The sequence below is a fragment of the Orcinus orca genome, chromosome 8 (genome assembly GCF_937001465.1).
Source record: "Orcinus orca chromosome 8, mOrcOrc1.1, whole genome shotgun sequence".
NCBI classification, from domain to species: Eukaryota; Metazoa; Chordata; class Mammalia; order Artiodactyla; family Delphinidae; genus Orcinus; species Orcinus orca.
The window spans coordinates 69,965,340-69,989,898 of NC_064566.1; the positions used below are offsets into that span (position 1 = coordinate 69,965,340).

The following is a 24,559-nucleotide window of genomic DNA, read 5'->3' on the forward strand; positions in this document are numbered from 1 at the left end:
GCGGAGCAACTAAGCCCACTCACCACAACTACTGAAGCCCACTCACCACAACTATTGAAGCCCATGCACCTAGAGCCTGTTCTCCATAACAAGAGAAGCCACCACAATGAGAAGCCTGCGCACAACAGTGAAGAGTAGTCCCTGCTTGATGCAACTAGAGAAAATCCACATGCGGCAATGAAGACCCAACAAAAGATCAAATGGATACGAAGTGGTGTATTAGTGTGGGTTTGGTTTGCATTTCCTTCGTGGCTAATCATGTTGAGCATCTTCTCATTTGTGTATCTTTTAGGAGAAATGTCTATTCAAATAGTTTGCCCATTTTTGAAGTGGGCTATTTGTCTTTTTATTGTTGGGTTATAAGTGTTCTCTATTTGTTCTGAATATCGAACTCTTATCAGATATATGATTTGCAGATATTTTCTCCGTTTCTTGGGTTGTCTGTTCCCTTTTTGATGGTGTCCTTTGATGCACAAAAGTTTTTAAGTTTTGATGAATCAAGTTTATTTTTTCTTTTGTTGCTTGAGCTTTTGGTGTCATATCTAAGAAGCCATTGCCTAATCCAGAGTCACAAAGATCCACTCCTATATTTTCTTCTAAGAGTTTTATGGTTTTAATGCATATATTTAGGTCTTTGATCCTTTTTTTTCCCTTCTTTGATCCATTTTGAGCTAATTTTTTTATACTGTGTGATATAGGGATCCAGCCTCTTTTGCATATGGATATCCAGTTGTCCCTACACCATTTGTTGAAAAGACTGTTCTTTCCCCCACTGAATTATCTTGGCACCCTTCTGGAAAACCAATTAACCATAAATGTCAGAGTTTATTTCTGGATTCTTGATTCTGTTTCATGGATCTCCTTGTCTAGCCTTATCCCAGTACCACACTGTTTTAATTACCATTGCTTTAGGATCAGTTTGTCAATTTCTGCCAAAAAAAAAAAAAGGCAGATGGGGTTTGGGGATTACTGTCATCTAAACAGTACTAAGTCTTCCAATTCATGAACATGGGATATCATTTCATTTATTTAGTACTTTTTTTTAGGACTTTAAAAATTACTTTCAGCAACATTTTATGATTTTTTATTGTGCAAGTCTTATGTTTCTTTTATTGGGTTTATTCCTAAGTATTTTACTCTTTTTGATGTTCTTGTAAATGGACTTGTTTTCTTAATTTTTTTTTGAAAAATAGTTTTATTTTAAAAGATGCTGAGAGTTCAACCCAGACGAAGACTGAGAATAGGTGTATGGATTTATATTTTTTAATTAATTTTTGTTGGAGTATAGTTGCTTTACAATGTTGTGTTAGTTTCTGCTGTACAGCAAAGTGAATCAGTTATACATATACATATATCCCCTCTGTTTTAGATTTCCTTCCCATTTAGGTCACCAAAGAGCATTGAGTAGAGCTCCCTGTGTTATACAGTAGGTTCTCATTAGTTATCTATTTTATATATAGTAGTGTATATATGTCAATCCTAATCTCCCAATTCATCTCACCCTCCCTTCCCCCCTTGGTATCCATATGTTTGTTCTCTACATCTATGCCTCTATTTCTGCTTTGCAAATAAGTTCACCTGTACCATTTTTTCTAGATTCCACATATAAGCGATATTATATGATATTTGTTTTAGGTGTATGGATTTAAATAAAAGATAGTGATTCCTTTTTTCATGAAACTAAAAAAAAAGAAAAGAAAAAAACTCACCAAAAATAGCTGCTATCTCTGGGTGATGAAATTTTAGGGTGCTTTTTGTTTTCTTCATTATTATTGAATATTTCAAATTTGCTACAATGTATGTTTTCTAAAATATTACTTTTGTAATCAGAAAAACATAAGCAATAATCTCTTACAAATATATAGTAAAAAGAATTAGGTAGAACAAAACAATTGAACGCCTGGAAAATAATAAAAACGTGAGGGCCAAGATTTTAACTTAATAAATTTTAATTTGATAAGAAACTGTCTAGAAAAGACAAGTTTGAGACTTAATGAAATATCCTAACTCTGAAATGAATATAGATTTTCTGATTAAAAACAGAATAAGAGCAATGCTGCCCTGATCTCTTCCTTTAAACCTATCAAAATGTAACAAGGAGAACAAAAATTTAAAAAATACCTTTTTGAATAAAATTAGAAAATTGCTCCACCCACAAAACACAAAACCTAGGAGAAAGAGTTAATGGGTATAGTGAATATTTGGCCTGGCTAAGGGAGAAAGTTGAGAAGAGTTTCAGACAGTGTAGAGAGCTCCAAAATTGATCTACCCGTGCCAAGAGGCCATGACAACAGTCTCTCTTGCTTGGAATGACTAGTTCTGGGTCTAAGAACAGGCATCTAGAGCTTTTCTAAGCTCTGTGCGGTGCCATGAAATATGGAGAGACAGGGCTAGATGAGGAGATAAGCACAGAGCAGGCAGGGCAGAAGCAGGAGTGCAGCGGGTGGGGAGAGGTGGAGGTAACCCAGCTTCACGCTGATGAACTTGCTGAAGTGAAACAACAGCTAAGTCACTACGGGAACGGCTCAACATGGCATTACAACTCCAAAAGAACAAAACTTTAGGGAATACAACCAAAAAGATACAAAGAAAAAATAGTTGAAAAAGATTTCAATTCATCTTTCTTGTCCCAGATGAGGTACAGTCAGTCCTCATAATTTTCAGACTCCGTATATGCAAATTCACCTACTTGCCAAAATTTATTTCTAACTCCTGATGCATTTGTGGTCATTCATGGACACGTGCAGAGAGGTGCAAATTCTGAATCGCCTGACACACACCTTCCCAGATGAGGTCGAACGAGGCGACACTCAGCCTTCTTTAAACGAGTATCCTTTTCACAGTACGTTTAGTGCCGTGTTCACAATTTTGTGCTTTCAGCTGGGGATTTTACTTTTAAAATGGCCCCCAGTGTAGTGCTGAAGCGCTGTCTAGGGTTCTTAAGTGCAAGAAGCTGTGATGTGCCTTATGGAGGAAACACATGTGTCATATATGCTTCATTAAGGCATGCACTGAATGGGCCACAAGTTCAGTGCTAATGAATCAGTGATATATATTGAGTAAGGTCTTAAAACAGAAACACACATGGAAAGGGTTATGTATTAATCAGTTAACAAAAATGTTGTAACCAGTGGCTGGCAGGAACCTATTCCTATATTTCCCCTAGGAGCAACAGTTCAGTGTTCACTCAGTGTTTACAGTGACTTTATAGAACACAACTACCATGAATAACAAGAACTAGCTCTACATTAAAAAATACATATACAGGGACTTCCCTGGTGGCACAGCGGTTAAGAATCTGCCTGCCAATGCAGGGGACAAGGGTTCGAGTCCTGGTCTGGGAAGATCCCACATGCCGCGGAGCAACTAAGCTCGTGCACCACAACTACTGAGCCTGCACTCTAGAGCCCATGAGCCACAACTACTGAGCCCACGTGCCACAACCACTGAAGCCCGTGCTCCTAGAGCCTGTGCTCCGCAACAAGAGAAGCCACCACGATGAGAAGCCCGTGCACCACAAGGAAGAGTAGCCCCCGCTCGCTGCAACTAGAGAAAGCCCGTGCACAGCAACGAAGACCCAATGCAGCCAAAAATAAATAAATAAATTTATAAGATAAAAAATATATATATTTAAAAGAAAAAAGGAGACCTAAATTAGATAATAAGGTAGATCTAGCTGATACATGTTGAACTCTGTACACTGAAAATAAACAATATACTTCTTTTCAAGACCCCATGAAATGTTTTAACCAATATATAATGGGATGCTAAGAAAAACATCAATCCTAAATAGTAAAAAGAATATTATCATACTTTCTAATCACAATGCAATAAAATTAGAAATTAATAAGACAAAAGCCTGGACTCCAAACTGCAAAACAAAACAAAAATTGAAGAATACCTAGAAAATGATAATAAAAATACTGCATACCAGAACACATGAAACAATTTTAAAATGAATTGTTAAATTAAAGCAAAGAAAGGAGAATGGAGGGGAAAAAAGATGTAAGGAAAATTAAAAGAATTGTGATAAAACACTTTGCTCAATTCTAAGTAATTTGGAAAATAAATGACCTAAACTGAATCAAAAAAAGATAGTTTCAACAGACTAATTAACAACATTTTGAGAAAATTCTTAAAAGAACTAAACTCCCGAAAAGGATCACAACCAGAAAGTTTCACAGGTAAATTCTACCAAATCTTCAAAGAACAGATGATTCCATGGCTATTTCAATAGGAACAGAGCATAAAGAAAGAAAGCTTTCAGCTGGTTTTTATAAAGCCAGCATAACATGGTACTGAAAACTGACAAAGGACTGCATGTACGAAAGGAAAATTACAGTATCTTACTCATGAATATCAAAGCAAACAAAAGGAATCCCGGGGTGCATGGAAAGACCAGTACACCTATTATCAGGGGCTTCACAAAGTGATACTAAGGTTGGGTCAATAATAGGATAGAAAATAATATAATTCACCATATTAACAGAACACAGGAGGAAGAACCCTGCATGCTTATCTTCACAGATGCCAACAAAGCTCTTAATTCATTACCCATTCTGGATTTAAACAAACAAACAAAAAACTCTCAGGAACAAGTGGATACTTCTTTTATATAACGAAACGAGTGCTCTTATAAACCAATTAGAGAAAGACCAATGCCCTAGGCAAAAGAAAAAAATATTCTATGCAAAGAACATGATCAGGTGTTTCATATAAATATAACTTATTAAACATAAAAATTGCTCAGACTCACTAGTAATACAAGTAGTATGAGTTAAAAGCAACAGTAAGAAATAATTTCTCACCACTTAGATTTGTAAAGATCAAAAGATGTAGTAATATGTCATGGCCGGAAGGATGCAGGGAAATAAGCACTCCCTAATACTATTGGTCGGGAGAGGAACTGGTGTAACATATTTGGAGTGACTTGGCAGAATCTAGCAAAATTTAAAACACACATGCCTTTTTATGACTATTACTTCTTTGAATGAATTATCATCATTGCCAAATTTCATACTTTGCCTTTGTCTAAATACTACATCTTCATTTTAGCATCTCAAACATTACACTCAGATAATACTTCATCTTTCTGTACAACAGACTGTGGACTTTACTGGCATCTTTGAACTACATTACTTCTATGAATTTACCTCATGAGTGGAGGCCAATGGCAAGACAATGTTTCCATATACTTTTTGCGAGATTTAAAAATATACTACCCTAGTATTATTGTACTTTTTTGTAGTAATATATATGTAACATAAAAATTAACCATTTTAACCATTTTTTTTAACATCTTTATTGGTGTATAATTGCTTTACAATGGTGTGTTAGTTTCTGCCCCATAACAAAGTGAATCAGTTATACATATACATATGTTCCCATATCTCTTCCCTCTTGCGTCTCCCTCCCTCCCACCCTCCCTATCCCACCCCTCCAGGCGGTCACAAAGCACCGAGTCGATATCCCTGTATCATGCGGCTGCTTCCCACTAGCTATCTACCTTACGTTTGTTAGTGTGTATATGTCCATGACTCTCTCTCGCCCTGTCACAACTCACCCTTCCCCCTCCCCATATCCTCAAGTCCGTTCTCCGGTAGGTCTATGTCTTTATTCCTGTCTTACTCCTAGGCTGTCATACAGAGTGAAGTAAGTCAGAAAGAAGAAGACAAATACCGTATGCTAACACATATATATGGAATTTAAGAAAAAAAAAATGTCATGAAGAACCTAGGGGTAAGACATTTTAACCATTTTAAAGTGTGTATTTCAGTGGCATTAAGTACATTCACATTGTTGTACAACCACTGCCATCATCCATTGCCACAACTTTTTCATAATCCCAAACTGAAACTCCATACCCATTAAATAACCCTTCATTCCCTAACCACCTCCCCCAAACCCCGATAATCACTCTTCTACTTTCTGTCTGTATGAATTTGACTACTCTAGGTATCTCATGTAAGTGGAATCACATAGTATTTGTTCTTTTATGTCTGACTTACTTCACTTAGTATAATGTTTTGAAGGTTTATCCATGATATAGTATGTTCCATTCTATACTTCAATTTCATTCCTTTTAAGGCTAAAGAATATTCCAATGGATGTATGTATCACATCTTGTTTACCCATTCATCTTTTGATAGACTTTGGATCGTTACTACCTGTGGGCTATTGTAAATAATGTTATGAACATTGGTGTACAAATACATGTTCGAGTCCCTGCTTTCAATTTTTTTTGGTAAATACTCAGAAGTGGAATCACTAGATCATGTGGCAATTCTATGTTTAAATTTTATATTATTTTATAATAGCAGTTGGGAATTATTTTCATTAAAAAGAGCTCTTCGGGCTACTATTCCTGCGCCTCCCCTCCATGCCTGCACCCACCACATACACACATGCGCGATTAAGTAAGTTTTCGACAAGAGCAAAAGGGAAAAAAAAGAATATCAGCAAGCCGAATACTCGTAGGCCGAATTGGAATAAGTCAAAGGCAGCGGTCCTCAGCCAACGCCTGCTCAGTCCTACCCACCCAAAAGAGATCCTGTGGACTGACTGCTCTAAATAAACCTACTAGTTATTCTGATTTAACAAGCTGACATATAATAAAGGAATTTTCAGAAAAATTACCTCTCGGACTTCATCGTCTTCTTCGTTCTTCTGTCTGCTTTCTCTGAAACGACGTACCTGGATTATAACAGAATAAATCACAAAAATGTTACAAACATGTCTGTTATGTAAATATAAAACTGATTAACTGATGTTTTCCATTACAACGTAAAATTCGGAAATTCAAGTATAGTTTTGTTTCACAAAAGATTAAAGAAGTCATATTCCCCCAGTGACTTACATTAAAAATTCAGAAATGTACTCTAAGGAAAACTGGCCCTAAGCAAAATGATATTACCTGCTGACCAAATGCTCCAAGTCATTGAAAAACAGCCTGTCGGACTGCAAAGGAGAAAATTCTAATGTCCTATGGGTGTTATAGTTCAGTAAAAGAGCTAAAAACAAAAAGCTCTCTTTTAATAGGCTTGAATTATTACACTGCTCAAATCATTCTTGGGCACCTGGCTGCAAGTCATCCAGGAGGCTCTCTGAAATGGTATCTGAAGTGGGTGGGCCCCTGGAGATCCATTTTGCTAACAGTCAACCACCAAATGTTTGCTGTCTGCCAACCCTGGTCCTGGTGCCATGAAGGATACAAAGCTTCCTTTTTTACTGGTTCCTGCTCACAAAGCTCTTATAATATAGTTATATAGCTAGAAATAAACTCCATTTATTTAATAATTTACTCGGCCCATATTTTCTGAGCCAAGCTATGTGCCAGGTGCTATTGCAGGAACTGAGAATACAATAATGAACAAAATGGTCAAGAATTCTGCCCTCCATGGAGCTTACAATCAGTGTGTGCGTGCGTGTGTGTGTGTGTGTTACAAAATAAGAAACAAAATAAAAAGTTATGTTGTATTTTAGAAAGTGTATAGGATCAAGTTAATTTACAGCTAGACTGAGAAAGCTCCACCCTTACCTCTGAGGAGCCTCTGGCATTCCCAGGGCCAAATTATTTACTGATGGATTTCAACCTGCATGAGCAGTTAGACAGCGTGGTTTGATTATGCGACCAGAGAGGCGTAAAAGACTCCCTGGAAACTTCTGCACAGATCTTGGTGTTCTGTCTCGGGTTTGCTGTGTGCATATAAGGACATGAGAAACAGACGCCTGGTATCTCTCAGATCCCTAATGCCTGCCTATACTCCTTCTCTTGCTGTACCGTTATCAGTTGCCTTTAAATAAAAACTTTAAGTGAGTATGTTCAGTGGAGTCTTATGAGTCCTTTCAAATATGTGAACCTGTGAAATCTTTGCAAAAGGTGTTAAGTGCTCAGAGAAAAGTAATGCAGGAAGAGGGACAGAGAGTGCGGACAGAGGCTACAGGATGATCATCAAAGGCCTCACGGAGAAAGTAGCAAAGCAAGAAGGTAGCAAAGATTTTAAAAGGTAGGGAATGAACCTTGAAAATAACTGGGGAAAATCATTCCAGTCAAAGGAAAGAATATATGCAAAGGCACCGGGGCAGAAGCATGGTATGTTTAAGAAACAGCAAGGAGGTCGCTGGGCTGGAGCAGACATGAGGATGAAGAAGTAACAGAAACCACATTGAGTAAGGCCTTGGGAGCAACTGTAAGGACTTTTGCTTTTAGGCAGGAGTGACTTCATCTAAACTATGTTAGGATCACCAACAGCTCAGCTGAGCTGAGGACAGAACAGAGTGTGGAGGAACAGCACAGGCAGAAACAAGGAGACCAGTTTGGAGGCAACAGGAGTAATCTAGGTGAGAAATGGCCAGGCCTTGGACCACTGATAGAGATGAAGGTGGTGAGAAATAGTCACATTCTGTATATATTCTGAAGGTAGAGTTAAAGGATTTCCAGACAGGATATAGGTGACAGAAAAAGAGGAGTCAAGGATAACTTCAAGGTTTACCGCTTGAGCAAATGAAAGAATAGCGCTTCCACTAGAACCCTACAGGTAGAGCAGGGGCTAAGGTTCAGCAATTCAGACTGGGAATGTTGGAAGTTGGAGAGGTCTATTAAACATCCGAGTGGAAGGTCTAGCAGGTTGTTGGCTACATAAGTCTTGAGTTGAGAGGAGAGGTTTGGGCTAGACTTTTGAAAAGTCATCACCAGATGACAGTATTTAAAGCCAGGAAGCTGGGTGAGAATACAAAAGGAATATGTAGACGAAGAAGGGGTCCAAGGACTGAGTTCTGGAGACTCCAACTTAAGAGGCTGGAGAGGTGAGAGGAATCAACAGAGACTGAGAATACACAGACAATGAGCTGGGAAGAAAACCAGAAGAGTGTGGAGCCCTAAAAGCCAATGGAAAAAAGGTTTTAAGAAGAGGTCAAGTGAGATTTAAGATGGAGAACGGACAATGGATTTAGCACTGGAGGTCACTGGTGCTTTGACAAGAGTAAATTCACTGGAAAGAGGGGGTCGAAACCCCTGAATAGATGGATTTAAGAGGAAAATGAAGGCGAAGAATCTGGGCAGCAAATACAGAAAACTCTGTGAAGCAATTCTGCTATAAAAGAGGAAAAAAGAAATAGAATAACAGCGAAAGGGAAACAGGATCTAGGCTCCAGAGTTTTGTTGAAAGAAATAGCAGCATGTTTGTTAAGATTCAGTAGGAGGGGAAGAATACAGGAATAATATTTTTTTTAAAAGACGGCACAGCATGTAACAGTGCTCGAGGTGGCATGTGATATATCAAAAGCACTGAGTCATTCACAGAAGAGAAATGAGCATCAGAGTAAAAATACCGAGCAGGCATTATGTGTCAGTGTACTGAGGGCTTACATGTATTCTTTTAATCCTCACAACAACCTTGAATGAGGTTCTACTATCCCCATTTCATAGATGAGGAAACTGAGGCACAGAGAGGTTAAATACTTCACTGACGGTTCCATAGCGAGTAAGGTCATCTGGTCTATAGTCCATACTCTTAGCCACCATGCTACACACACACACCCCCACACACCCACACACACTCTCTCTCTCTCTCAAAAGTCATGATGTCACTCCAGGTGTGGATGATCATTTTGGGGAGTGGAGGGTGGGAAGGAGGGTTTGTTTGTTTTATTTATTTACTTTTTTAGAGCAGCTTGGGTTCACAGCAGAATTAAAAGGAAGGCACAGAGATTTCCCATATAGCCCTGTCCCATACATGCACAGCCTCCCCTATTAATATCAACATCCCCCACCAGAACTGTACAGTTGTTATAACTGATGAACCGATACTGACACTCCATACTCCATATCACCTAAACTCCTTAAGGTTCACTCTTGGTGGTGTACATTCTATGAGTTTGGACAAATGTATAATGACATGTATACATGTATAACTCACCATTACAGTTTGATACAGAGTAGTTTTACTGTTCTAAAAATCCTCTGTGAATCCACCTTTTCATCCCCTTATCCCATCCCTGCCCAACCACTGAAAACCAGTGATTTTTGTACTATGTCCATAGTTTTACTTTTTCTAGAATGTTACATAGCAGGAATCATACATTAAGTTACTTTTTCAGATTGGCTTCTTTCAGTTGGTAATAGTCACTTAAGGTTCCTCCATGTCTTTTAATGACTTGATAGGTCATTTCTTTTTAGCACAGAATAATATTCCCTTGTCTAGATGTTTCACAGTTTATTCACTTACCTACTGAAGTACATCTTTGTTGCTTCCAAGTTTTGGCAATTATGAATAAAGCTGCTATAAATATCATGTACAGGTTTTTGTTTAGACATAAGTTTTCAACTCCTTTGGGTAGATACCTAGGAGAACGACTGCTGGAGAGTATGGGAAGAGTATGTTTACTTTTATAAGAAACTGACAAACTGCCTTTCAAAGTGACTGCACCATTTTGCATTCCCACTCACAATCTAAGAGTTCCTGCCGCAGCACATCCTCACCAGCATGTGGTGTTGTCGGTGTTCTGGAATTCGGCCGTTCTGACAGGTGTGTAGTGGCATATCTCCTTGCTTTAATTTGCATTTCCCTAATGACATAAGATGTCGAACATCTTTTCATATGCTTACTTGCCAACTGACTACCTTCCTTGGTCTGGTGAGGTCTTTTGCCCATTTTTTAATTGGATTATTAAATTTTCTTATTGTTGAATTTTAAGAGTTTTTGTATATTTTAGATAATAATCCCTCATCAAATTTGTCTTTTGCAACTATCTTCTCCCAGTCTGTGGCGTGTCTTCTCATTCTCTTCACGTTACCTTTTGCAGAGCAAAAGTTTTTAATTTCAATGTAATCTAGTTTATCAATTACTTGTTTCATGAATCGTGCTTTTGATGTTGAATCTAAAAAGTCACCACCATATACAAGGTCATCTAGGTTTTCTCCTATGTTATCTCCCAGGAGTTTTGCAGTTTTGCATTTTACATTTAGGGGGTATGGTCATGTTATATTTATGGCACTTGACTGACAAATCTACCCATACTAAAAATTTATGAACCTAACACATCCAGAGCCACAGGGTAAGTGGTTTTAGAGTGTGGATTATCTGCCTTCCCTGTCAAAGTACATGGCATTTAATATTACTGGTTGTACATTAGTTGACACCATAAGGCTTTAAAAGAATCATGTTAAATGACTAAAAGCACAAAAATAAAAGTAAAAGGGAATGAGTTTTAAACATAACATTGTGTTCTTCTGCTCAGAGGGAATTTGGAAAATACAGGAAATGATCCCCTATAATCCCACTACCTGAGCATAACCACTGATAATGTTTGGAATATCTTCTTCCATTCTTTGCATACACGCACCCACTCACATATAAAATAAAAATAACTGGGATCACATTGTGTATAGTTTTACCACTTTGGAATTCTTTTCCCACTGAACACTGAAAATACTTTTGCATGTTCTTCAAAACTGTAATTTTTAATAGCTGCATAGTATTCCATACTGTGTATGTGCCAACATTTATTTTACCAAAACATCTCCAACTTTTCCCCACTGCAGATAACACTGACATAAATTACTCCCCATTCTAAATCTCTATCTCATTATTGTCTTAGGAAAATCTCCCAGGGCTGAGTTAAAGGACAAATCTTAAGCTTCTTGACATGCTTAAGAAGGCAAAAATGCTTTTCATTGCAGCTGTTCAAACTCTGATACTCCTACCAGCAGAGTACTAAGTATCTTTCTCAAATTGTTGCCACTTTGATAGATAAAAAATACATTTAATTTGAGCTTCTTTGATTATCCTAGGTTAAATACCAGTTTCATATGCCTATTAGCCATTTATATTTCTTTTGTGAACCACCTATTCAGGTCCTCTGTTCATTATTCTATTGAAATGTTTAATATTCTTCTTAAGATTCATAAGAGCCCTTTAATGTAGTAAGAATATTAACCTTTTGTTCTGCCCACACACGAATATTTTCTCCATGTCAATACCTTCTCATTTTGTTTTTTGACAATTTGACATGCAAACATTTAAAAATTTTATGTAGTCAAATCTAAAGAGATTTTCCTCTGCTTTTATGCTCAGAGGGACTGCATTTCCTAGATGAAATTCAAAATCTCAATCAAAACTTAATAAAAAATTGAGATAAGCAGACATTTTCACCCTATGAGGTTCATTTTAAAGCACTTTCATGATCTTCAAGAGAAGATACTAGCTATGGGCAACAAAACTAACATTCACTGGGTATCAATCATATTTGAGACTGTGTTCTAGACACTTATTAGACATTTTCTAATTTAATCCTCACTTTATGATCTCAATTTTATAGATGAGGAAACTAAACAAATCAGTGAAGTTAGTGATTTACCAGAAAGAAACTTAGAGCTACTCTTAAGGAGAGACTATCTAAACAATAGATTTTCCACCCCAAATTAGTTACTCACCTCTTCATCGATTTTATCTTCTAGGGCATCAGTATGACGTTCTTTAAGAAATCGCTGTGTTTTTTCTAACTGATATTTCACTAATTCCTCTATGGCATCTTTTTCTTCCTTGTCCACAAATTCTTGTACTGCTTCACCCATTCCCCTTTCTGTTAGAAGTGAGAGCTGCACGTTCTGTAAGAGACATATAAATCACTGGATGCAGCATCTTCCTTACAAAACAATTCTGTATAAGCAAGGAAAATTACAGAATAATTTTACCAGAGAAGAAGACAAAAAAGTCATCTAGTTATTGGAGGGAAAACACAGCAAAGCAAAATAAATCAATGGACGGTAATTAAGCCTACTGATAAATATTAAGGGCCAGAAAAAGCAAAGTAAAAACAAGAAACAGGAGTAGAGTACAGGACTTGTGAAAATGCAGAGGCCTGAGAGGCTGGGACACAGAGTCCAGAAATAGCAGCTGATGACTAAGAGAGCAGGTTAACCAGTGTGGTAGGCAGAAAAATGGCCCCTAAAGATGTCCACATCCTAATCTCTGGGACCTGTGAATATGTTACATGGCAAAGGAGAATTAAGGTTACAGATGGAATTAAGGTTGCTAACCAGCTGCTACAAAACTGGGAGATTATCAGGGACTATCCAGGTGGGTCCAGTGCAATCACAAGCATCCTTGAAAATAGAAGAGGGAGGCCGAAGAAGGGAGTCACAGAGAAGTATCCGGGGAAATGACGGCCAGACAGATCCAGCGTTGCTTGCTTTGAAGATGGAAGAAGGGGGCCCGGAGCTAAGAAACACAGGTGCCTCCAGAAGCTGGAGGAGATGAGGAAATGGAATCTTCCCTACAGCTTCCAGAAAGGAACACAGCCTTGACAACACCTCAGTTTTTGTCCAGTGAGACCAGTGTCTGGTTTCTGACCTACAAAACTGTAAGGTAATAAACCTGTGTTGTTTTAAACCACCAAGTTTGTGGACATTTATTCCAGTAGCTGTAGGAAGCTAATACAACCAGAGGATCTCAAAGTGGCATATACCCACAAAACTAAGAATAGCTTCACCATCCAGGGGCTTATTAATAAAGTAACTCTGAAATTACATCCAGATGCAAGAAAATTAAATCCTGGATTCAGACTTAGGTAGTAGCGATAAAAAGAAAGAGGATAACAACACTGACAATAATAGACACAATAATAACAATATTAATGACTGACATTAATTAAGCACTTATTTTTCTTGATACGTAATAACTATAAATGAATGTAATTGTCACCCTGCGTACTTCATGGAGACAGTCTGAGGATTCATTTTGTTTAAACTATCAATTACACATATCTTAAATTAAAATCTGTTATTATAAGATAGCCATTATCTAAACTGAGAACTGTTAACTAAGAAATTACCTTCTCTGCGGTTTGAAAATACTGTTTTACAAGGTCTTCTACCCTTAGAGTTGTTACTTCTGAAGGTTTTGTGATGAACTTCCCAAAGTTGATCTCTTCTCCTAGAAAAAAGAAGTCCATGAAAAAAAAAAGTAGCAGTTTCTCTTTTAATGTTAAAGTGCCCAAACTCACTGAAGGTTGCTGTCAGTGAAGGAGGTATGGCCAAACTTTATCAACTGTCAGTTTGCTCAACCCAGTAAATTTTGAGGCAAAAACATGTCATTTTTGCTAATATCTAGAGTCATTTCCCCAAAGTCTGTATTTCTTTTCCAAATCTCCAAGTAGTATGTCTCTTGGAGCTATTCTCACAGAGTGGTCCACAGATCTCTGGGAGTCCCCCATACTGGTTCAGGGGGCTTAAGGTCAAACGTACTTTCATAATAATACTAAGACGTTATTTATCTCTTCCACCGTATTGACATTTGCACCGATGATACAAAAGCAGTCGTGGGTAAAACTGCCGGTTCCTTGGGATGAGTCAAGGCAGTGTCTCTGAGTTCTACTGAGAGTCATCACTTTGTACTCACAGTTCAAAACAAGACAAAACAAAAAGCCAGTTTCACATAAGAATGTCCTTGATGAAACAGCAAAAATTATTAATTTAATTAAATCTTGGCCATTAAACACAAACCTTTTTAATATTCTGTGAGACAAATGGGAAGTAGGTTTAAAGCACATTTGCTTCATTCCTAGGCAGGATGGTTGTCTCAAAAAACAGCAGGTACGGAATAAAAAGAATACTGGGCAAGAAGTCAAAAAGCATAGGGTCCAGTAGGTGCTCTGCTCATAACCTTTGTCAGGGAAATGAATATTAACTCTCTAGCATGTGTGTGACCTGGTGTGGAAAACACAATGATAAAATGACAGGATGCCGCCCATAATAGCAAATGATTACAATACAAGATGGTAAGTGCTACAACAGAGGTAAGAACAGAAAATATGACACACAGAGAAGAAATAAATTAATTCTTCTCAAAGAAGGCTGAAAATAACATGCAGATAGCAAACGCAGTTATCATTTGACTCAAGACTTGCACTGCAACTAAGAAGTCCGCATGCTGCAACTGAAGATCCTGCATGCTGCAACAAAGACCCCACGTGCCATGACTAAGACCTGGCACAGCCAAAAATAAAAACAAATAAATTTAAAAAAAAAAAGACTTGCAGAATGAATAAGACTTACTAAGCAAAAAAGGAAAAAGAAAAAGTATTTTAGGCAGAGGGAAAAGTTTATGCAATGGCTTAGGGGGTAAAGAGGCACAAAGTTCAGTGTGCCTCTTACAAAGTGGTGAGGACAAGTGAATATAAATCTTTTCTGAATTTCAAGATAGGAGAATTAATATTGCTTCATGAATATGATTACTATATTTTACTACGCCAGACACAATGTTAAGACCATTTACACACAGTATATCATCTAATCCTCACAACAATCCTGTGAGGCAGGCACAGTTATTATCCTGATTTTGTAGACAAGAAAACAAAACATCAGAGATTAAGTAATTTGCATGATGTCACACATGTAGTTAAAGTAGCAGAGCTGGCCAAAACAACAAACAATTTCATGCTTTCGATAAGATATACAAAAGGGTCACTGTTTCCATTCAGCAATTAATGTTTAAACAAAAAAGGGATCATGAGAACAAAACTGACAATGGATGAAACTCAAGTAACAAAGTACTAGGTTCTATACTCCACATTCTCACAAATGCTACACCCCAAAAATTCAAGGAATTGATAAGGATGGACAATTAAAGTAAATCACCATCAGTAAGTAACTAGCTAAAATTCATAGCATAAAAATATCATTCTCTGATATGGATTTTCCCCCCCTAAAACAGTATTCTATGAGCTCCACTTAAATAGCCAAATGACTATTTCAGGCTGAATTAACAGCACACACCATTGTGATCACAATTTCACTATGAAAAACAGAAGCTCATTAAATCGGGGTTAATAAAAATCAAGGTAGCGTACATGTAAACAAGGGCCATATTTTTCTATGAAAATTCTGACTCGATAGCTCTAAGGAGATGAGCCTCTGTATTTAAAAGAACCAATACTTCTTAAGAAGAAGCACTGTTTCAGTCAGATGACCTGTTTTTGATAAATGCTAAAATAAGGGCAATTCGTTTTTATGAACTTTAATTGGAAATTAATTATCTGATCAATAGAAACATCAAACTTAAGCCCTTAAGTACATATCTTTTTAACATTCTGGGACACCTCTTATTTCAAAAGACTAGAGTCTTCTTAAATCACTGTACACTGTAAAGCTGAAATATTTAGCCCTGCAAAATTTGAGAGCATGTTCTCTGAACATTAATAATGTATAGTAAACAGTAGATATTTAAACACTTTATCTCTAAAGTATGTTGTTAATCAGCAGCACGTTTTAAAAAAACTACGAAAGGCTTCATTTCTTTATTGATATCCACAAGTTTACAAATGATTTCTATCTAATTTTTAGAAGAGATTTAATTATTCCAATTATCAGTTTATTCGTCTGAGATATTAGAAAGAATCATAATAAAACATTTTCCATTATTGTTTTATACTTTTACTAGAGATTGATTTATGTGAAGCCTATAAGAGCATTTTTTAATTTGTAAAGATAAACTAGCTTACCCGTGTCTTCCTTTTGTTCTCTACGCCTGAAAAAATGGATAACATCTTTTGGATTTGCTACCCGGTCCACAAATTTCTGGCTAAAGCGAAGAACACTGAACGGTTCAAAGCCTCCACTATAGTCCACCTGGAAATACAGAATAAGCTATGAAGGCTAGGAAAAAACAGATCACCAATTTCAGTATTCATGTTTATGTGTAATACTTTTAAGTTACTATGTTAATGTTCCACAATTCATTTTAAAGATCATGATGATGTTATACCATTTATTCTACTGAGAAAATAAAACTTCAAAGGTTTACACTTAGGCAGAACATTGTTTGATGGAATCAAGATACAGTAAGAATTCCCACAATGTCAGAAAATTACATCTCCCCATGATAAAACTAGCAGTCTAGGTACCAGGAATATCATCTGAAAAGGATGTGAAATTTCTAAACAAATTTTTTTAAACTTTTAAAACAGAAGGAGATTCTCTACCAAAACAAAATGCTGGCCCTAGATGCATTTGTTAATTGGTCTATCATGTAGGGATAAGCTTTTACACTAGACAAAAATAAATGCTGGGAAAATCCATGGAAGAAAAGAAGCTAGTCTGTGAGCTTTGAGAAATGATCACCTTCCTTCAAAACACAGTACAGTCATCCCTCGGTGTTCACGGGGGATTGGTTCCAGGATCCCTAAGAACACCAAAATCTGTGGACGCTCAAGTCCCTTATATAAAATGGCGGAGTTCAACCAGCCCTCCATATCCGTGGATGCAGAAGTGCAGGTACAGAGGGCCGACTGTTTCTATTTATAAAAGAACTAATAATTGCTCTCAAGGCAGGCTCTTTCTAAAGAAGTCTATGGTGGTACCAAGCTCTTTACAAAGAAAAATACTACATCTCTTTCTAAGAGATATAATTGTTCTCCTAAACTAGCTGTTCTCAAAGTATGCTCTGGGAATCAGCACTGTACCACATCACCAGCCTTTCCAGACTACTCCTAACCTCCACCCCACTTACCCTCTTCATCATACTTAGCACTAGCTAAGAGTTTGTTCATGTATTCACTATTTGTTTATTGTCTCTCCTCACACCTCCACCTCCTGGAACCCTCGTCTATTTTACCATCACTGTGGCCCTCCTCCCCGCCCACCAGCATGCAGAAAGAAGGTACTCAACATACATTTGTTCACTGCATTAGTGAATCAGTAAGCGTCCTCTAGCCAACACAATGTACGTCTGGAATACTACTTACGTGAAAATATTTGTTCTTTTGTTTCCTTAATGAATTAATAATTTAGTGTGTTTAGAAAAAGGAATGCCAATTTTCAATTCAAGTCTGGTTGGTTCTAATGGTATCAGGCAGACACAGATGAGGAACATGGGACCTTCTGCCCTGATAAAGAGAACTATGTGGTTCCCCCGAAGCAACTATGTTTCTGTTACCCAGACCATCTCTACAGCTGCTGCCATGTTCTAAAACAGAAAATGCCAAATGCTCAAGCTATTGGGCCTCCCCAAAACTCTTCAGACATTTTTAACAACTGTACTCCAGCCTAGTTTTATTTGTAATTTTCTGCTCCTAAAAGTCGCAAAGCTCGTTCACTAAGCAAACTTTACTGAGTGTCCACAATGTGTAGGCACTCTTTTAAGGGCCAGGGGTAAGGGCCAGGGGTACCACCATAAGTAAAACAGTAGCTTGGTTGTGAAGAAATTCACAAGCTGACTGGGAAGATAAACTATGTAAAGAAGTAATTGCAAGCAGAATGTGATGGTGCTGTAAGAGTATGTACACCGTGCAGTGCAGCCAAAAAAAAAACTTAAAAAAAAAATGTAATAAAACATTATTACATATATATGTATATATAACATTTTATTACATCTTCTGATAGGGAGATGTAATAAAGCCATTCTCTTTCTTGGCAAACTCAAAAAAAAAAAAAAAGAAGTATGTACAAAGTAGACTGAGGACACAAAGGAAGAAGCAACGACTCTGAAGGGAAGTCAAGAAAGGCTTCTTTTGGGGGCTTCCCTGGTGGCGCAGTGGTTGAGAGTCCGCCTGCCGATGCAGGGGACATGGGTTCGTGCCCCGGTCCGGGAAGATCCCACATGCCACGGAGCAGCTAGGCCCGTGAGCCATGGCCGCTGAGCCTGCGCGTCCAGAGCCTGTGCTCCGCAACGGGAGAGGCCACAACAGTGAGAGGCCCGCGTACCGCAAAAAAAAAAAAAAATTGGGGAGTTGTCATTCTATAGGTGACCATATGCCTAGACTGAACAGAGGGCTAACTGAAAGATAGGAAGGGACAAACATCATTCGTAGTAGAGAATGCCGAAGAGTGATTCAGTAAGATGACAAAAATCTACTGGATTTGACAATTGAAGGTCATCTTTTCCACCTTAGATGGTGGGGTCAGAGCCTTGATTATAGTGGATTGAGGAAGAGAGTATTACATGAGCAATATAGACAATGTATTTTTTTGAAAGAAAATCAGAAAGGGCGGGAGCTAGAAGGGAAAGGCAGAGGGGCAAAAAAAAAAGTCTGTTGTTATTTGTTTGTATGTATCATGATAGAAAAGATAAGCAGGCTTATAGGCACAGGAAACACTTCAATTTCTTAAGACTTTTCTAATACTGTCAAATACTTATCAATTCTTTCCACATATTTATCAAGCACTTGTTATGTGTCAGGAACTGTTCTGGGATCTTTGGATATATTAGTTAAGAAGATTCACAAAGTTCCATGCTTCTACAGAGCTGATAGTTTTGTAACGGAGGACAAACAATAACCAAAATAAATAAATTGGGTGTAGTAGGTTAGGAGGATGTGCTGTGGGAAGAAAAGAAAAGAAAAAGTAGAGAAGGGAAGTGAAATCAGGAGTGTTGGAGAGAGGGTATGGGGGTTGCAATCTTAATTAGGCTGGGGCCCACTGAGGTGACATCTGAGCAGATCTGGAGGAGGTGAGAGTATGTCTGATGCATCTGAGGAATTACAAGAAGGCCAAGTGTCTGGAAGGGAGGGAGAGAAGGGAACAGTAAACGATGAAGTCAGAGAGCATAGCCAACGTATCAAATACAATAGACTACTTAGAAAAAGAGAAAAATAGAGAGAAAAAAAAACCAAACCTATCAAAACGAAACTATGATTAAATCAAATCCTGGCTGCTTTATTATTTTTTCCACCAACGATGACTGCTCTTTTTAGTATACGTACTCTCTTTGGTACTTTTCCCAAAATATACATGTAAACTGTACAACACTCTCCTCTGAAAATCAATAAAGTTGAATTTATCTAAAGAGGACTTACTCGCAGTCGTATAAGAGGCTTCTCTGGCTGTCGAGAATTTCCCAGACGTTCCCGTTCTGCATTTTCAAGCATTTCTTCAATCTCAAAATAAAGATATTGTCATGTCTGGGGGGAAGAGGTACTACCGGCTGGCATCTAGTGGTTGAGGTCAGAGAGGACTTGTAAAAATCCTACCATGCACAGAACAAGCTCCCACAACAAAGTGTTACCCAGTAAAATGTCAATTGTGCCAAGATTGAGAGACCCCGGGCTCCCTGACTAGGCCAAGACAAATCCATTCATTTTCCTTCTCCCTGGCCTCAGAGATTGGGTTCAGGGACAAGTACATGACCTCAGTCCAGAGAAACTCAATGCTAGGGGTTTATTTGGAACTACTGGGAAAAAAGGATTCTTTCAGCTGTAAGGACAATGTAAGTCTGTGGGCCACCACGTGAAAATGCCTTCCTTATAGCGAAGCTTAAGACAGAAACCATCAGACTAGGTGGCACAGAACTAGACACAGAAACAGAGAAAACTACAGTCTTAATTTGAGTTTCTGGATCTAGTCATTCTGAAACCAGCAAACTCTTAAACTTTCCAGTTATATGAGTTACATGTTGCTAGTAAGCTGTGACACTGGGCGAGTTACTTTATCTAAGGTTCAGCTCCTCTTTCTATAAAATGTGTATGGTAGACTCTACCTACCTGTAGCATCATTCAGTGGATTAAATGCAAAATGTTGTCAACAGTGTCCAGAATATATACGCTGCCAATGAATATCAGTGATAATTATCATTATCATGATTTTTATAAGAATAAAACGCAAAGCAGAAGAGCCTACACAGCGTGAGAACTGAATAAGTGTCAGTAATTAATGTTATTAAGCTGTCAAGTTCCATATTATTAAATGCATTCACCCAACTTCATAGTGGCTCTAGAATTTCCGCAGTGGTTTAGGGATGGCAATCTGCATGGTGGGAGGTATGGGACTTACACTGAAGTGACAAGGTGATAGCACACATTTTAAGATTTTATGTGGAGGGAGATTTCAGGGTGAAGGGATGTGTGATAGAGATTATTAGCGTAATGGAGATTAGGAGAGAGGCTAAGGCTCTCCTCATCTACCATAACATGCTGCCATTCTCCAATCAAAGCCACTGCCTGCTTTCATTAATAAAATGAACAAATTATCAAATTAGGATAAAAAGAGAGAAAAGATTACGTATATGTTTTTGAGAAGGAGGAAAGGATCTGGGAGAGGGGCTTAATTAAACAAAGTTTCTTCTATTTATAACATTCCTCCCTCTGGAAGATGTTAGTTTTTTTTTGTTTTGTTTTGTTTTTTTGATGTGGACCATCCTTAAAGTCTTTATTGAATTTGCTACAATATCGCTTCTGTTCTATGTTTTGGTGTTTTGGCCACCAGGTATGTGGGATCTCAGCTCCCTGACCAGGGATTGAACCCACTCCCCCTGTCCTGGAAGGCAAAGTCTTAACCACTGGACTGCCAGGGAAGTCCCTATTAAAAAAAAAAAAAAGAAAAAAATTTGATACAACTGAACTCATTTATAAAACAACAGTGGTTCCTTACAGGCTTCACGAGAACGTAACAAATATAATGACTTCCCTCTACTCTACTGAAGTATTTAATTCAAGGTAAATAACCTCTCAACTAAAGCAGATCTCACTGACCTTTATCTACAAGAATTACCTTCTCCAAGCAGAAGCTTTGTATGGCTTGGGTTACTTTAGGATTATCGGGGTTAAAAATGTCTGGATGATCAGCCAGAACGACATCCTCCATGAAAAACTGCCGCACTGTGCGGAGAGGAATTTTCTGCATGTTCATCTTCCTTCCTTTAATACGCAGCAAACCAACGTGTCTGAAATGAGGAGGGGAATGAAAGCGTAGTCACATTGCAAACTTCCTCAGGAAAATGTGCACATCAAAACTATCATATTTCTAAATTTCTACAAATTATTTATAAAATCACACCCTTCAAAAGTATTTTTAGTAATTTAATCTTAATGTTGTATCACAGGAAAAAACTTAAATATTCTTCTTCCCCAAAATAAAATCCATTCATACATCATTTTTCCTACAGCACTCTAACTTAAAATTTAATTAATAAAAACATTAGCCTTGAATTGGCCTAATGAGCGGCAAAATCATTAATACCATTGGGATCTTCTCCTGTTGAAAACAGCTTAAAATCTGGGCAAACAGTAAGACTGTATTGAATGATCAATCTTTATGAATAAATCTATCATATAAATAACAGCATCATCAGTACCTTGAGCCTATGAGATGGTTAGACTATCATAGCAAATTTTTCTTAAATTGATTTAAAAACTATAATAATTACTCACTTCTTTACAGCTTCTCCTGGGGAAAGAGAAGTGACCACTGAGCTTCCAGGTTGTGATACGTAAAAGAGCTGTTGTTCATTTTTGGTTGGAGCTATTTTACACTCATGTTCATGGCCCCAGATAACAAGATCAATGAAGTCATCCAAAAACTGTTCTGGAATGAAGTTAGTACTTCCGTGTTTACTCCTATGCCAAGATTTTTAAAAATAAATATTATAAATGTCCAGAGATACAGAAAAACTTCATAATAAGTCCGTATAGATCTTTCTTTCTCCATTAACTAAAGATTTATTACATCCCTTCTATATGCCAGAAACTTTCAAGGGATTGGGGATGCAAAGACAGTATCTAATTCCTGCCCTCAAAGGGTTTACGAACTTGCAGGACACAGACAAGTAGAAGCCTCAAAGGAGAAAGCAGTCGATTCTACATACAGAGGCAGATCACGAAAGGCTTTAGAGAGGAATAACTCCCCCTATGGGAAAGTCAGAAAAGCGTGAGCTCTAAAAATGGTAAAAACCTATAAATTGGTCTGAGTGTATACCAGCGTACAGAAAATGGGAAGTGAGTTAGTCTAAGCTTTGTAAAATAAAGTCAAAACTCTAAATATGTTCCATCATTTTTTTAATAACATGTTTCTTTTATTGACTATAAAAATAATGAGAATGTCAGTCTTACACAGAGATAAGAGTTTTCAATATTAAATAAAATATTGTATGCATATGTGATTTTCAAACTCTCATTTTATACCTAGATTAGCTGCTATTATTAAAAGATATGTGAAAACCCAAAGAGAGGAAGACAAAAAAAAAAAGTTTTCCCTAATACTGATTTATATCACTGATAATTTAAGTAAAAGTGTTCAAATACTTCAACCAGCATTCACTTAAGGCAAACTGACATTCATTCATTGAACAAGTATTTACTGTGTGTCTACTATGTGTCAGGTTTCCCAGGTCTCTTCTAGATACTGAAGACATAGCAATGAACAAAGTCCTTGCTCATTGTGGGGGAAATTAGCAATAATACAATATGTTTATGCATACACACACACATGCACACACATACACACAAACACACACACACACACATATAATTTGTCAGGTAGTGACAGGTGCTATAAAGAAAAATAAAGGGAAAAATTACATGGAAAAGGGAGGCTACTATACAAAGGGTGGTCAGGGAAGGCATCTCTGACAGGAGACAAATGAGCAGAGAACTTAGAAAAGGGATCAGGTGTGCATGGGAAGAAAGTCCTAGGCAGAGGGATGAGCTGATGGCAGAGGTGCTGACGTGGGAATGTATTCAGTGAGTTCAAGAACAGCAAGGAGACCAGCGTGGCTAAGCAGAATGAATGCAAGGAAGAGCAGGAAGTGAAATCAGAGAAGCTCATGTATCTAGGAATATTTATGTAAAAAACGTTATGATCCTATCACAATTACTGAAGAAATGCAGAATAACTCAAATACGACATGATGTAACTATGCTTTAATGGAGCACTGGTAAAGGGAAGATTATGCTGGTGGGCTGACTCTGATTTGTGACCTAGTAACATCTTTGTAACATCTTTGTGGAAATAGTTTGCATGACAAAATTGCTCAGGGTTTACCTTCTTTTGCTGCAAGAGAATGGTCCACATATAGAAACAAATGGAAAATAAAGTAAAATGTAAAAGGCTCAAGAATTCTCACTTAATATGAGAAAACCTGTTTTTTATAATACCCTGAAAACAGTAACAAAAGAAGTACCTAAGAATGCAGAGGATGACAAATGAACCTAACAGAATTACAAAAAAACCATTATAACCACAATGAAGGGGTAAGGGAAAAGGAACTGACCAAAGTAACTTTAGAAAGTGGTGTTTTTGACTAGATATAGTAAGGCTAAGGACTAAAATAACATACAAACACTGTACCCTAGCTGGCAAATTTGTTTCTCACAGAGCTATGGGTCAGCAATTTTGAAATTACTTTGTTATGTCAACCAGTACTGAAAAAAATAAGTAAACATACCATAGATAATACAATCAAGGTTTCTAACTGTTAGAGAAAGAAGTCACAAATAAGAAAAGACAAAAATGAATCCTGTAGGGCTGGATTCGAATCAGTATGAACTCGTGCTTGTTTGTGTTTTTTTTTAACACATGTATACATACAGACATGTATGCATGGATTAGTGAATATACATATATTTCTTTAACTCTAGTCATGAGGGCTAAGAGACCGACAGTAGCAATAAGCACATTTAGTGGCCATATCTGGGTTTCAAAATACCACTCTCCAATAAAAGCAATTAGGACTCCTTGGAGAAGTGGTTGATTCCAGGGCTTGAGGAGAAAAATACAAGATGAGCCAGGAGCATCTTGTGGTACTAGAAGGTTAAGGACATGCTCAAAAAACAAAAAGGAAGAGGGCATGTT

General features: G+C 37.5%; 1 protein-coding gene across 2 annotated transcripts in view; it reads right to left on the reverse strand.

Annotated features, from left to right (window-relative positions):
- The window catches only part of MRE11 (MRE11 homolog, double strand break repair nuclease), a 68,035-nt gene that overhangs the window by 21,984 nt on the left and 21,492 nt on the right, over positions 1-24,559 (reverse strand). The window contains exons 8-14 of one of the 2 annotated variants that reach the window (XM_004265466.3): positions 22,141-22,326; positions 21,482-21,653; positions 19,792-19,872; positions 16,501-16,627; positions 13,834-13,934; positions 12,434-12,607; positions 6,637-6,693 (exon numbers count right to left, since the gene is read on the reverse strand). In XM_004265466.3, coding sequence (XP_004265514.1) covers positions 6,637-6,693; positions 12,434-12,607; positions 13,834-13,934; positions 16,501-16,627; positions 19,792-19,872; positions 21,482-21,653; positions 22,141-22,326 — 898 coding nt within the window. The remainder of the gene's footprint in view (positions 1-6,636; positions 6,694-12,433; positions 12,608-13,833; positions 13,935-16,500; positions 16,628-19,791; positions 19,873-21,481; positions 21,654-22,140; positions 22,327-24,559) is intronic. The other variant, XM_033420356.2, reaches the window with a different exon arrangement.